Source organism: Plasmodium inui (assembly GCF_000524495.1).
Source record: "Plasmodium inui San Antonio 1 unplaced genomic scaffold supercont1.2, whole genome shotgun sequence".
NCBI lineage: Eukaryota > Apicomplexa > Aconoidasida > Haemosporida > Plasmodiidae > Plasmodium > Plasmodium inui.
Window position 1 is genome coordinate 918,811 of NW_008481836.1, and position 15,047 is coordinate 933,857.

Consider the following 15,047-nt stretch of genomic DNA (forward strand, 5'->3'; position numbering starts at 1 on the left):
TGTGTTCACATTCTTCAGCTTTTAACTAAGTGTAGGTAAACCTTTGTTGTAGATTTTGCCCTCCTTGCAGATATTTTTGTGTATATACCTTGGCCTATGTGTTATTAGTACCCTTTTTAGGCACAACCCACATCGCCGTTGAGCGTTTCGTGGTACGCTCTTGTGCTATTACAGTTTTGGTGTCACATTTTTTCTGCCACGTCGTTGTTGTCACAGTTTTTATGTGTGATTTTTTTCCGTGTCCAAATTTTCTGTGGGCGCTTTTGTTCGAGTTTATGCCTCCCCCCCTCTTGTTTACCCCGCTCTTGTAGATTCACAACGCCCCACGCATATCGGCGCTGTTCTCTTTAATTAAAGTTTTGTTTTCCTCCCATTCTGTGCATCCTACTCATAACGTTTCCACCGCGGTTTCTTGCGTGACTCTGTGCGTAAGAAGCGTAGAACAGAGGAACTCCTTAGCTGCATCAAGGCGGTTCCTTGTGACATATACGTGTGTATACATAGATGAGTAGTGCGTACATAACACCAGTGCATACGCACACACTCACGTACATACCTACTATGCTCTCTACTCGCACATACACACATTTAGCCGAGTTTCCTCACAGGACTCCGACACATGCCACCCGCACGTGCGCAAATCTATGCATGCACATGTGTGGACTTCCCCCCCATTATAGTAACTTTTTTTTTCCTTTCCTGCATTAATGAAATAGGAACTTACTCACTAGACATCCTACACAGTTATATTACCGTATCCACAAAAAAAAAATAATGAATAATGCCATCATATTTCTCCTTTTATTCATCAATTATGGTAAAAGTGTGACCGGTACAGAAGAGCAGCAAAAAAATCCTAACAATTATAATGTAAGTAGTGTATGTTGTTCCCGCGCACACGCGATCTGTATGAATCTTACCCTTTTCTGTGTGCGTGTGAGAGGGGTTACCCTGGCCATGTTTCCATTTCACGATTTACATGATGCTATCCTCCTTTTTTTTTCATATATCCTTCCATCACTTTGCAGAACCCGTACGAGGAAAGCGAAATTGACGAGAAATGGAGGTTATATCAGTTGGAGACGAACCCATTTATAGATCTGAAGCATCCGAACTTCAAAGGCGACTTCATCAGGTGCATCGACGAGTACTACGTTTACGAGACGAAGGAGTACAATGCATATAAAAAGGAAAGATATAAAAACATAAAAAATTATAAAGCATTCGAAAAGAAGCAATTCAACTGTGCCATCAATTTGTTCGTACATGGGAGACCAAATTCAAGAAACTCGAATGATTACAAAATATGGAGTGCTGCAGCGAATATAAACAAACACGAAGCCATGTTACAGAAAAAATACAGCAAGTATATTATTTACACCCCATTTATCAGTCTTTCAAATTTTCTAGGCACAGAGGGCCAATATACACACCTTAACTACGCTTTCCTGTTGGCAAATAGAATGTCCGTAACGTTTAAAAACATGCTGGAAGATGACACTTGTTATAATTACGATATTTTTATCCATTCCCATTGTTACGGTGCCAATGTAGTTCGATTAATGTTTACGCTAGATAAGGAAATCTGGAACTTGATGGATACGTCTATGTTAAATGTCACGTACGAGAGGGAAGTACTAGCCATACTTGAAGACAATTTCAAACTGACACTAAAGGATATTAACATAATTACTGACAAGAGCAGTATACAATATAGGAAGGACCCATATTTTAAAATTCACAAGTACTATTTGTATAGGACGTTTCAAGCCAAATCAAATAAAAAAAAATTAACCGAACATTTTGACGACGTATTTGATGACTATAATGTCAAGTATGATGTTTTACCCCAGGACAGCAGTATTGCTGACCGAGCTGGAGGAGGAAAAGACTCCATCAAAAATTTAGTGGCTCAACCAGGAACGAATGTCGCACGAGGGAGAGGCGAAGAGGAAGAATCAGAACGAGAATCTCAATCCGAACGAGAATCCGAATCGGAACGAGAATCTCAATCCGAACGAGAATCAGAATCGGACGATCCCGTCGAACGTATTTTGTACGTAAAAGATAGAAAAGTGCCTAAAAAAGTAGAACCCTCATCGAACAGATGTTTGAAACGATTACACACCTACTTGCTAAATAAAAAATTTAACTTGTTAACTATAGTCTCTACAGCACCTCCCCTTATCGGTCTTGTATCCAACATGGAAGACATACGAGTTGGTCATCAGAAATTCATGAGGTATAAATTTATGTTCCAAAATGTGCCTTCCTTTTTCAGAGAGAAACTGGCAAAAACAAGGGATGCACAAGAATTAATACATATCGTGAATCCAGGGTTATTATGCCTACTAGCTCTACATGAGAAGGTTAATTACGATTATGAAAGCGATACAGGTTCTTTAATCACTCATTTTAAAAATGTCAATTATTATTCCGATTTGGACAATGATGAAATGATCAGTTTACACGGCACCTTAGGGTTACATTCTACACTGCACATGAGGTCGCTAAGCTATTACATTTTGAACATCAGAAATGAGTACTACCACCGCACGTATAGCCTCCCAGCGCATTTATCAGACATTAACATCTCGAACAATTATGCATTCTTTGAGTATATAAAGAGCAATAAGGTATGTTCCCAAATTAAGCACAGCGAGTTGGAAAGGTTCGTCTCCTATTTGAATGAAATTGTAAATTTTGATCAGAAACCACAGCCCTATATTCCTCATAGGCAAGTTTACAAGAATCCCTTCTTGGAACACTACGTCATACCGTTCATGCAAGAAAATAATATATACACCCCTCACTCTATATTGGGCACGGGTAGAACAGCGCTATTGATGTACTCCTATGACATATACAAACATATGGCAATGAACGGATTTAGCGAAAGGAACGTGATCAAAAATGACATTGACTTTTTGTACGATGCGGACCCATTTATATACTACAACTGGATGACTTATATAGGAAATCAAAATGATGTTAATCAGAACAAATTTATCAAGGACTTTCACGTATACTCAGATAATGTAAACATGAACCTGGTGCAAAATTTGTTTAACATGTTTGTGTCAACACATTATGTGAAGTTTTTTATATTTAGTAAAAGTAACCCGGCTTATGTGTACCGTAGTTTGTACAGAACCCTCAGGGCCTTTTCCCTACCGATTAATAAAGTGGTTCTGACGAGACAGAAGGAGAAGAAAATTAACTTCCCTTTGCTAAATAATTCCCAATTCGATCACGACGAGAATGTCATATATGAATATATGTGCAGGTACACCAATTTTTTAAAAATCTTTTCCTACCTCAATTCCTTCCAGTATATTAGAAAAGAAACGTTCATTCTTAACCATAAGACTTTTAAAAAGTACCAAAATGATCGTATGGAGGAGTTAAGAAATGAAATAAAAAAGGCACACAATTTTATTCAAGAAAACAGCACCTTCAGCGATATGAAGCAGAAACTCAGTGCCATGTACAACATTGAAAATATAGCTAATAGCAACGAACGGCAACTTGAAGTGAACGAAGAAGTAGGAGACCTCACCACATTCAAATCCGCTAACGACACACTTGGGGGAAGCAATGCAAATAGCACCGGCAACGGTAGCATTCAAGATGTAGACAGAACGTATGTTACTCATCATGGTATCTATCTAAACTTTAAACGTGCCTTGACTCTTATGGAAGCCTTTCGGCAAATTTCGATGTACAACAGATACTACCAACCTATGGAGTATGTCGAATTTGTAATTAGAGGATCAGCATATAATGATTTGGAAGACCATTTGAGCAACCTGGATGGTGTAAACTCCTGTCTGTTTCACAGATACGAAGATATCGAACTTAGCTTTATTTCAAAATTCTGTAACTACGATCAGCAGGCCTACTTCCATATAAAGAAATTATATACCTCGCGAAATTTATACGTTTTGAAATCCTTAAAGCACTGTAACTACCCGGGATATAGACACCTGAAATTATGTGAAAATGTCGGACTCCTCAAAACGTTTTTCGAGAACGATATAAGTGTTACTCTGTCCGCATTACACGAACGAGAGAGAAAAAGAATGACTAACATGAGGGATGGAATCGAAAGAGGAATCGACGAAACGGATATACTCTCCATTAGCAATAATTCCCTGGTAGCTGTCCTTCACAACAAAAATGAAGACATTAGCACCTTTAAAATTAATGCTTGCTTTATCATTCCAGAGAAACCCCTTATTCAAAATTTGTTTTCCAATGAGGCCGATATGCAGTCTACTGAAAGGAACGAAGAAATGAGAATTCCGAGAAAGGTGGGCGATGGCCACATTAGTGCGAGCACCAGTGACCTTAACGCCATTAGTGAAAGTACCACCAGTTTCGACATAAGCGGCAGTAGCAGCAACGAAAGTCTCGATAGCACGGCCCGATTCCAAAGCATTGAAAGCCTAAACAACTACCACGATGATTTCAGTGACGTGATCGAAGCAGCGTACGAATTCAAGCGGGCGTTGGGCCTGGGCTCCCAGATTGCAATGAGTGTTGGAAGTGGAAAAGGAAAGCAGCAGGAGAAGGAAGAGGAGGAAAGGGAAAGGGAAAGGGAGAGGAAGGAAAGGGAGAAGAAGGAAAGGGAGAAGAAGGAAAGGGAGAGGAAGGAAAGGGAGAAGAACGATAACAGTTACGGCCACAGCAGTAGAAATCGCAACAGCAGCGGGCAGAACGTCTTCTGCACGGAAGTGACGCTCCCAGTCCTTCTCCAAAGGAACGTCTTCAAAAGCGCCCATGACATCTACATGCGGGCCATCCGAAGCGTCATGCAGAGCAGCCACTTCAGAAGCGCCTTCAACTTAAAGCCGGGGGAGGAACCTTACACATCCTTCATTTACTTCTTTGACAAATTCGCCTACGTCTACAACAAAAGCAATAAGTATGCGCGCACAGGTGACGTCAAGACGTTTAATACTCCTCAAAACATTAAGTGGAATTACTTCTACTATTTGTTAAAGTATGGCTCGAAAACGAATTACAACAATGAGATCTTTTTGAAAAAGTTCTTTTATGGGAAGCAATCAACTCTGGTGAAACCAAAGAAGCATAACATTTTAAAGGACTTCCTAGCCCACTTCACCGTCTTCTTTTACCTCTTCAAGTTGGGCTAACCCATTGTGTGCGTTTGTCCTGTTATGGCACTTGCAGCTGTTTTCGCATCTCCCCGCACCGAGGGGCCAAACCACTAGGGGTGATCGTTTATCCGCCCCTAGTTTTTAACTTTTTAGTTAAGCTTTAGTCATACGTACTTGTTTCCATAGTCGTATTTATTCACTCTTTAATCATATTCAGCCACATTGAGTCTGAGTCAATTCTTGGGCACTCTTCAGCCATTTTTTAGCCACCCTTTATTTGTTTTTTTTCTCATCTTTAGACGTCATGCCCCGCTGCACTTTTTAACTTTAATTCTTAAACATGTTCTCTTTTTCCGTTTAAATGAAAAAGAAAACATTGTATTTGTCTATGATTTTAAACCCTTTTTTTTTCTTTCTTTTTTTTTTTTGACGTATATGAACAATAAACCGTTGTTAGTACTTTTAAGTACATCAATTTGGATGTTTTTTATTTTTTTAATTTTTCGTCGTTCATTCTGTTATGGGTGAACACTTCATGGCGGAATGGATCTTACAGCTGATCCCTTCAAACCTTCACATTGCGTAGTTCGAATTTGGATTAAAATGGCATTTGAAAATGTTAAGTATTATAAATTTTAGGTTTGCCTATATGGGGAATAAGAAGCGGCTTAGAGGGGTGAGGCGGAAAAGGTGACTACTCAGGGTGGGCCTCAATAGGTGTTTTTTTTTTCTTTTTTAATCAGATGTGGTTTCAAAATGAGGAAAGAGAAAAAAAGGGGAAAAAAGTAAAGTTGGGTCGATCTTTTGGGAGAGCGAGTTAACTCGCTACTGTGGAATGACGAGCAGGCGCGGTCTCAAATGGGTATCCTTCAACTGCGCAAAGCTTGTTTCGTCTCTATATGCAAATATGTCGGGTAGGGAGTCCTTTGGCTCTTTTCCTTTTTTCACGTTTGTTCCGCTATGCCATGCAGCTCAGTCGAGGGAATACCAACACGTCCAGTCCTCGCCCACATTCATCGACTCATTTTTTCTAATCTGCAAAAGAACGGTCACATTTCTAGAGTGTTCAGCAGCCGCCGATATGAATATCCTGCCGGACAGCTCATTGGGGTGTTCCCCTTCCGCGGGAGCAGAAATACTAGCGATGGTAAAATTCGGGCAGTGCAGATGCAATAGGGTCTGCCTCCAGTGCGTTTCTTGCTCAAACATACTAGTCGTCAAAATGGCATTTGTGCATTGTTCCCCAGTGGGAGAGATATTCTGCGCACTGTGCGTTGATTCACCATGACAAAATCTATACGCTTCAAAGTGGCAATCGAAATAAAAACACAAACTCGTCACGAGTCTTCCATTATTAACGACAATTTTGAAATCAGAAGAAATATACACATTTTCATTTTTACGATATGTGTACATATCAACTATGGCATAATTAACCACTTCAGTGGACACATTACTTTTGTCTAGATTGATAATTTTAGCATTTTCCAGAAAATGCTTTAAGCTGGGTTTCAATTGAGAGAGGTCCTTTCCATACAGTGGGGTGTCCCAAATTAAAATATTTTCATTTATATACTCTAAGTCATTATAACCCGCTAGGTATAGATAAACCTTGTTTGGTAACAACAAGCCATTTTCTTTTAGGTAGAAATCTCTAGCATACAAAATGGTGTCAATCATGCATTCGTAAAATAAAAAATATCCCATCCATTCGGAAATAATAATATCAAATTTTAGAATTTGCAGCTTCTGAATATTGTAAATTTTTTTATATTTTTCTAAGTCTTCCTCTTTGTTAACGTAGTGTATTTCCTCCTTCTCATCAACATAAATATCATTTTGTTCTATTTTTCCTTCGAAAAGGTAAATATTATTGGCTCCATTTTTTTCCGTTATTTTTCTTGCTTTTGTTAATATCCTATGGGCGTTGTCAATTCCGACAACAACTTTCGCGTAGTCAGCACAGAAGAGAGAAATGATGGAAGACCCACATCCTATGTCCAGGACCACTTTATTTTGAAATCTTTCTTTATTTTTTTTTACAAATTCGTAGTAGCAATTTGTTCTGCTCTTATCTAGAATCATAGTTCTGTGTATACCTGTGTTGTTGTAACTTTCGAAATATTTACTGTCCGTGTCTTCTGCGTATTCGCCACAGTCCTTGCTCGTATTGCTTGTCATATCGTTTGGGGGGGGTACCCCTTGGTGCCTCTTCTGGGTGTCATTTTGTTTCACCACTTCGGTTTCTTCGATGGGTACTCCAAGGGGAACTCCATCAAGGGGCCCCTTTTTTACCAGATCTCTCCGCATTATTTCTCCAATTAAATGTTTAATAATTTTTTCCATGCTGTTAACCTTTTTACACAAATTGAGCACCTCATCTTGGTCATTTTCTGACTTTGTCACATATTTTTCTATGATTGATTCGTTTAGGCTACTTTTTTTTTGCATGCCATTGGTGCTCCTCTTACTCATCCCACCCAGCGGGGTGTCATCATGACCCCATTTACCCGCGTCCACAATGGTGTCTATTAAGTGGTTCAAATTAATATTGTTCAGGGTGGACAAGCAGTGCCCTGCGAGACTATTTCGGCTTTTTTCCTCCCACATAGTGTCATCGCTCTCCTTTGGTTTTTCCTCCTCATGCATGGTGATGATACTGCCATTTATGCACTCCACTGACGCTTCGTCCTCCTCGATTAGTTGCTTCTGAAAGATGTGTTCCTTTTTCGCAAGGGCGGCATTTCCTTTTTTAAGGTACTGCTCCAAATTGGTACCCCTGCACGGGTGGGGTAAATTGCCATTCACCATTTGGTAACCTCTCATCACGTGTGGGGACTTTTCGGAAAATCCAGAAGATACGGAAATTTCGTCTTCGCTAAATGGGGAGGACTCACAACAATCTGAGGAATTTTCGACAAGATCATCGAGTTGTAATTTTTGCCTTTCTTCCAACACGTAGCAGCTGTCTTCGTAATGGTTACCCAGGTTTCCTGTTTCGTCATTTTCCTTCTGTGCACTGCCAGCCATGGGAAAGGCAACGAATTCAAAATGGTCGGTATTCACATCCCACAACAATTTGTCATTATTTATAATTGACTTTAAAAAAACATGTACGTATTTTTCCGAATTCAAAATGTAGGAGAAAATATCATATTTTAAAAACATATCATGATACTTTTTTACGTTTAAATTATTCAATTGGCACAATCTTAAAAAGTTGATAAAAATTATATTTTTGTATTCTTCATTGTAGTGCAATATATTTATGTCGTTTTTTAGCATGTGTATAACGACATTTTTCGTCCTCCTGCTTTTGTAGTAATCAATTAGACTGTATGCATACTTATCATCTGCAAATGCTTCCTTACTTGTGCAGGTGGAATCTTGGGCGAACATTTCGATGGTGTTCTTCATTTGTTCCAGCAGGTGCTGGTCTACCACCTTGGGACTTTCCTTGTCCATCTTCGTTCACTTTGGAGGGGTGGGGAACATTCAAATAAATAGCTCTACCCTATGCTACGTTCTCTTGCCTGCTTAAGTTTCTATGCAGAGACGTATGCGCGGGTTATGCTGCCCCTCTTATGGTAAATTATAACATTTGTATTGTATATTTTGCCTTCTTTATAAAAGAGAGAAAAAAAAGATATGATTGCATAGTAAAATTTCCATGCCTTCTAAAACCCACTCGCTTGCAAAATTGCTACAACTGGGTTGAGGAGAACGTTTTCACAACTGCATTTTCAAATTGGAGGAAATGGGCCTACTGCGTAGTCTCTCCCAAATATACAAAAAAATGCAATAATAGATGCGATAATTTTTGTGGCTAAAATGACAGATATGTCCCTTAAAATTTGTCAAAATGGCGACAAAAATTAATCTACAAAATGGTATGTATGTATGTATTATATATATATCATGCAACATTTTGTAAGGTTTTATACAGCATGTTCCATTTAACGAGGCCATTTTTTTCTTTTTTCCCACAAATGGGATGTAAAATGGTAGAAAAAATGCATAATCAGTTTTAACTATATAAACATTTAGGTGCTAATCGAAATTGCGCTTTTTCCCTTTTTTTTTACCCTACAATTGGCTTCATTATCGACGCAGCAAAGGAGAGTTTCCCCGCCTGGAGAATGCGCCGCCCGGTTGTCGCCGTTGCTCTTCGCGATCAAGGATATTCATTGTTCTTCATTCTGCATTCTTTCTTCCTTCTCCTTTTTCTTTTATTTGTACTTTTTTTTTTTGATTTCCCTTTCGTTTTTTTATTTTCGTTTTTACTTTTTTTTAACATTTCTACAACTGCGTTTTCAAAATAAAAAAAAGACTGAATTCAGGAAAGGCAGAATTAACCAACGGGGAAAAAAAAAATTCATCGTTGTGCACAACAGACGTGGATTTTGTTACAACTAAACATGCCGGGAATGCTTAACTATACACGCCCATCCACGCAAGCGCACAAGTGGGAAGCCGACACACTCCTAGCACAAATGAGATACAGATCAAGAAGCTTTCTGACAGGGGTGCGTCAGCGGCAGAGGGGGGATGATATGCATATCCTTTTTCTTTCAATGAAAATCACAGAGGGGTAAAAATTGGAGCAATAAATGTGAAGGGGTACAAGGAAACAGCTCCATGGTTGCGGGAAGCTTCTCAGAAGCTACGGAAAAGCAACACAAAAAGGCCGCCTGCTGTGTGCTGTAGGCTAAACGTCAGTAGAAGGGGGACAAGGTGGACACGCCGGCGGACGCGTCACAAATATAAAAAGAAAATGGAAATGCCTAAGATAGACAAAATAAAAATTTGACCAAAGGCCAAGGGCGAAGGACAAAGTGGTGGTGGTCGTCGTGGTTGTTGTAGTGGGAGTGCTTTGTTGTTTCCTCCTTGGCTCTGCCTAAAAGGATCCATCGAACCCAACAAATCCGGTTAACAAAAATATGGGGAAGTATTTTTTCTTTTCAATTTTGGAGCACCAATTCCAGGCGGAGGTTAACCTGCCATCGATGCAACTTCCTGCTTCGTTGAAGTTGTCACCACCACTGCCGTCGAAGCCGTGGCGAAAGAAATCGCAGGTGATCATCATTCTGGGGAAGGGGACAACGGTGAGGGTGGGTAATGTGGCGAAGTAACCACGCGGCTCAGTCGTAGTAGGACACCACGATGCGCAATTCGCTCACAATGTGAGCAACATGCACACCTATGTGCAACACACTACACCGCTTCTCTGGGCACATACCACAGTTTTCTTATTCCCCGTTTTTTTTTTTTTTTCTTTTTTTTTTCCCCTTTTCTTACTTCAAATTTTGGGCACCGTTGAATTCCGTCTTGATGTAATTTTTCATCGAGGCTGTTGAGTTATAGAGCTCATCGATTTTCTGCAAGCATAGGACGATTGGCGTTAAGATCCTTGGGACCTTGCAAAGGGGAAGAAAAGAAAAATGGGCAGGGGTTAACAATTCGTGCGGGTTTACCTTTCAGGGGAGGGGAAGGGAAAAAGCAGAGATAATTTCTCTGTTCTGCCGTATGGTTCCCTTTTTCCTCCCGTATGACAAGTATCAAATAGGATACCACTACAAAATAGAGAAGCAGCAGAGGGGCGCGCTTTAAAGAGACGCTTTATGTGTGCCATAAACTACACAGTGCCACTGTTTATATGGCTTTTTATGCCCCCTCTCTCCCGGGTAAGCACACCTACCTGCGTGTATTTGTCGATAAACATAAACGTGTTGGGAATGTTGGTGTCGCCCATGTGAATCATGCTAGAGCCAACCCATCCTCCCAATTTCTTCTGAACGTTGTGCAAAATTTTCTTCATAACACTCAGCACTTTGTGGCCACTCTGCATCCGGTTTAGTCCCTGCCCTGTGTCCATCAATCGGTAGGGGTTCTTAAAATCGAGCATATCATTTTCTGCGCATGCCCACAAGAAAAACATATGTTCCCCTATCTCTTTCCACAAATATAAGGTTTGTAAAACGTACATATACTGCCTATTATGCGAGTGCGTTAGTCTACTTCCTTGTTTTCCCGATTCGATGGATAGAGAATAGGAAGAATTTTTCTCATAGGGGTCATAAAAAGTTTTTAAATAATCAATCATAATTTCGCAAGGCTCACAGAACATTTTTATATGTGTATTATAATCACATAAACTGTAGAGGCATCTTTCAATTTCTTCTGACGACAAAAATTCCAATTCTTCTGCGTTATTCGAATCATCGTCTTCATTATTTTGATTATTAAAAATGGGAATATTAATTCTAAATATATTTTTTTTACTATTTCTGCTGCTATTGCTTGAGTACTTTCTTGACAGATATTTTATTGCTTCTTCCTTCTCTTTAATCTGTTTCTGTATTTCACTCCTGCTCCCCTTTGCGTCTATATGCATGGTGGCAATATTGATTAAATTATCATTTAAAATATCCAGTCCATTCTTTTTCCCTTTCAATAAATCGTACACAGTTTTTATTGGCGCTACACAATTAAATGACAACAAATCATAGATTTCTTCTCTTCGGGTATCCATTAAAAAGTACATCAACTTTCCGTAGCTACTTCTCATCCTGTCCGGGTTCAGAATTTTATAACGTCTCCCTATTTCGAAAACAAAACTGAAGAAGCTACTGTTCCTTAGAAAATCTCGGTCTCGAATTAATTTCTGCCCATTTTCATAATTATTTGCAATAACCAATCCGGACAGTATAGAGCATAGTGCTTTAATTTCCTTTATAATTTTCTTGCTTTTATTTCCACTGTGAAATACGTCTATTTTGTCTGTGTACTCGCTTACTTCCAAGGTACTTTCCAGCAGTCTAAGGTACAGTCTCTCCTCATACGTCAGCCTTAATGGAATGAACTTGCTCAACCTCAGGTACTCATTCTCTTCCTGTTCTTCTTTCTTTTCGTTGTCCTCCTGCTTTTCATCATTTCGATCCTTCTCGTCCAGCTTTATCGTGTCATACTGCTCATTTTCGTACTGTGAAAGGGGAGAAAGAAAAAATTAAAATAAAAAAAAATAAAAATAAAAAAAAAATAAAAAAAAAAAACATTGAACTATCCGTGCTTAATTCTGCTCCCTTCTGCTCGGAATGCATCCGTTAAGAGGTTCACATGCGGATTAGACATCACCAGACATATGTTAATACGTGTACACACTCTCCATTGGAATGTCCAGGCAGGGGTAAAGTCTCTCTCTGAGCGCCAACGTAGCATGGTGAAAACAGCCGATCCACGTGCCACCGCAAACGCGTGACCATTCTGAACATATCCACACAAATAAATATGCACAAACGGATGAACAACGGGAGGGGTGAACTCTAAACTGGTAGGCACTCCCCTCACGTACGTTACAACAATTTTACTTTTTTTTTTTCCCCTCACATTTTTCAGAATTTCCAACGTGTCTTGCTTAATTTCCTTCTCTATTATTTTTGTGAGTTTATCTTCATGGTTCAGTTTATCAATTAAGAGCATCAATTCTTGTTTATTCAGAAATTTTAAGACTTCCAAATTTTTCTTCGAAATATTTTCGAACTCCTTTGCCTTGTTTTCCACAAGTGAGTCTTCTTCCTCCATGGCCTCCAACACTTCCTCCTTTTCATCTAAAATATTTTTCAACCTTTCATTTTCATTCATGCTGGGGGGTGGGGGCGTACAGAAGTTAAGTAGGCGGGTTACGCAGGTTACGCGGGTTACGCGCGTTTCTCCCATGCGCACGTTTATGTGCACCTCGCGAAAAAGCACACATGCAGATCGAGTTGTTCACGTGTAGGAGGCCCCCCTCGATGTCACACTCGCATTGCGCACTTCAACATGGGGAGGTACCAAAAATTTGCGAATTTTAAAGGATAAATTACTTGCTATAAGTCAAGGCGTCCTTATCTGTAAAAATATGTTCATCTATAGAGGCTGCTCTGTTGTGGCACGTCGAGTGGGTCGTGCAGAACGAGTTTTTTTATCTAGTTATGCATAAAATTGTGACCACAGGAAAATGGAATATGTGTACATATTACGTACATGTGTACAACTATATACACTCCCACAAACGCGTGGTACACCTGCGCGCAGGAAAAAACTTCTGCTTAAGGTGGGCCGTGTGCCACGTGCTGCGTGAGTCAGTATGGCGCTTTCAACTTGTTGGCCCTCTGCCACCTACAGAGGCAGCGATTCATTACACGCTTGGTAGCTGTGCAATTCGCGCGAGGGAGGGGAATGTACGTAGTCACAAATGCGCCACACTCATGGAGGGGGGGGGGTCAGGCATATACCCGCATACATGAACATACATGTAATACATATATGTATATGCATATATTATGCGCTAAGCTTATGTACCCTTGGGGGCCTTAAAGCTGTGTCAATTCCTGCGCTCATCTTCTGGCTGCTTTTACGCGCTCTCAACTTTTTACGTTTGCTGTGCACGTGTATGCTCCAAAATCGCTTATAATATGTAGCAAAATTGAACGAACACATAATATCCTTTTGCTGGCTACCCCAGGTGGAATGTTTTTTTTTTTTGTCAATCATAAAAATATGAGAAAAAATGGCAAAGCAAATAACCTTCTCTTAATACACAATGTTGTTGGGGGCGAATGCACGATGGGGGGAGAGGGAAATATTTTTAATTTTTCACGCTTCTTAAAGGATTATATTAACCATGTTTTTCTTTCCATTTTGATTCGTGTTATTTCGAACTAATGTTATCAGGGAAACGCAAATTTTGTTAATTTTTTCTTTTCACCTATATTTCATATATATAGCCTTTTTTCTTTCTTTTTTTTTTTTGTGTAAGGTTATGAAGAGAAAAAAAAGGGCGTGACTGTTTTTTAAAAAAAAACATAAAAGTTAGCATCTACTTTATGCGAATGCAGAATGCAAATGTGGTGTGAAGAATATGTGCGCTTATTTTTTTTAAACAGGTTGAATGATTGCCAACTGTGAGGTATGCCCTTGTTTACGGTCCACGCACAAGGGCACGCCTATTCTTGACGTTCGTTCTGCCTTACACATTGGACTTATCCTATGGTATTTTCAATCTTTTTCCTTCTATGTAGCACGCTGCGCCTTCCTAGTGCGATGTTGCATACACATTTGGCACACTATCCGAAGAATATGTTAACCCTCCTTTGAATAGAATGAAGTGGGGTTGCTACTACCAGGATGTTCTATGTACCTTTCTAAGCCACGTTTCTTTTTTTTTCTCCGTAACTTTGCTTAGGTAGCACTATATCTGTAACCATGTTTATGATGCGTGCCCACAAAATGGGGGTAAAGATTTTTACTACGTTAATTTACAAAACTGCATGAGGGAAAAAAAAAATCCCACAGCTATGGTTAGTTATATGGTAAAGTTTGTAACACGGAGTTTTTTTCTAGTCTTTTTTTGTTCAGCATTTATGCCATTTACTGTACATTCGGTTAGCTGTGGTTGCTTTTTTTTGTTTATACGTTTCACCATGTTGGAAGTGGATTAAGGGGGGGTATTAAAAGTAGGAGAGTGGAAACCCTAGTTAACCGCGTACACAATGAAGCGTCAAAATGGTACCTAAACGGTTTAAAGGATACAACACTTCATTCTTCTTAACAGAATTTAGATAATGTTTTCCAAAAAAAAGAGATATTTTTTAAAAAGGTTCTGCACAAAAGTGACAATTTTTTTTAAGTATTTTTGAAAACGAGCAGGAGGATAATACAACCAGTGCAATTTTGTTAACATGTGAACTTGAAAAAAAAGAGAAAAAAAAACTTGTTAAAAGCTTTTCCGCGACGGCAAAATATACATATGGTAGACAGATCATCCTAATGCAATTAATTTACACATCTTCCATTATAATCGGGAACGCAAAGGAGTCGCCTTTATGGCACGTATTTACCTTGCGTGCTTATTATACGGGCTTGGATGACCAGTTATTCATATGT

At 39.4% G+C, this 15,047-nt stretch overlaps 3 protein-coding genes across 3 annotated transcripts; 1 reads left to right on the plus strand and 2 right to left on the minus strand.

Moving 5' to 3' along the window:
• Positions 1-774: 774 nt before the first annotated feature.
• On the plus strand, positions 775-5,159 carry C922_00655 (hypothetical protein; the record flags this gene model as incomplete). The annotated part of the gene is made up of 2 exons (XM_008816268.1): positions 775-870; positions 1,029-5,159. 2 exons carry the CDS (start codon positions 775-777, stop codon positions 5,157-5,159), a joined length of 4,227 nt encoding a protein of 1,408 aa, XP_008814490.1.
• Positions 5,160-6,095: 936 nt separating this feature from the next.
• C922_00656 (hypothetical protein) lies at positions 6,096-8,588 on the minus strand (the record flags this gene model as incomplete). Its single annotated transcript, XM_008816269.1, has 1 exon — positions 6,096-8,588. One exon carries the CDS (start codon positions 8,586-8,588, stop codon positions 6,096-6,098), a length of 2,493 nt encoding a protein of 830 aa, XP_008814491.1.
• A 1,432-nt stretch (positions 8,589-10,020) lies between these two features.
• C922_00657 (hypothetical protein) lies at positions 10,021-12,764 on the minus strand (the record flags this gene model as incomplete). The annotated part of the gene is made up of 4 exons (XM_008816270.1): positions 10,021-10,210; positions 10,422-10,540; positions 10,822-12,105; positions 12,510-12,764. The coding sequence occupies 4 exons, from the start codon at positions 12,762-12,764 to the stop codon at positions 10,021-10,023; spliced, it is 1,848 nt and encodes a 615-aa protein (XP_008814492.1).
• Between the last annotated feature and the right edge of the window lie 2,283 nt (positions 12,765-15,047).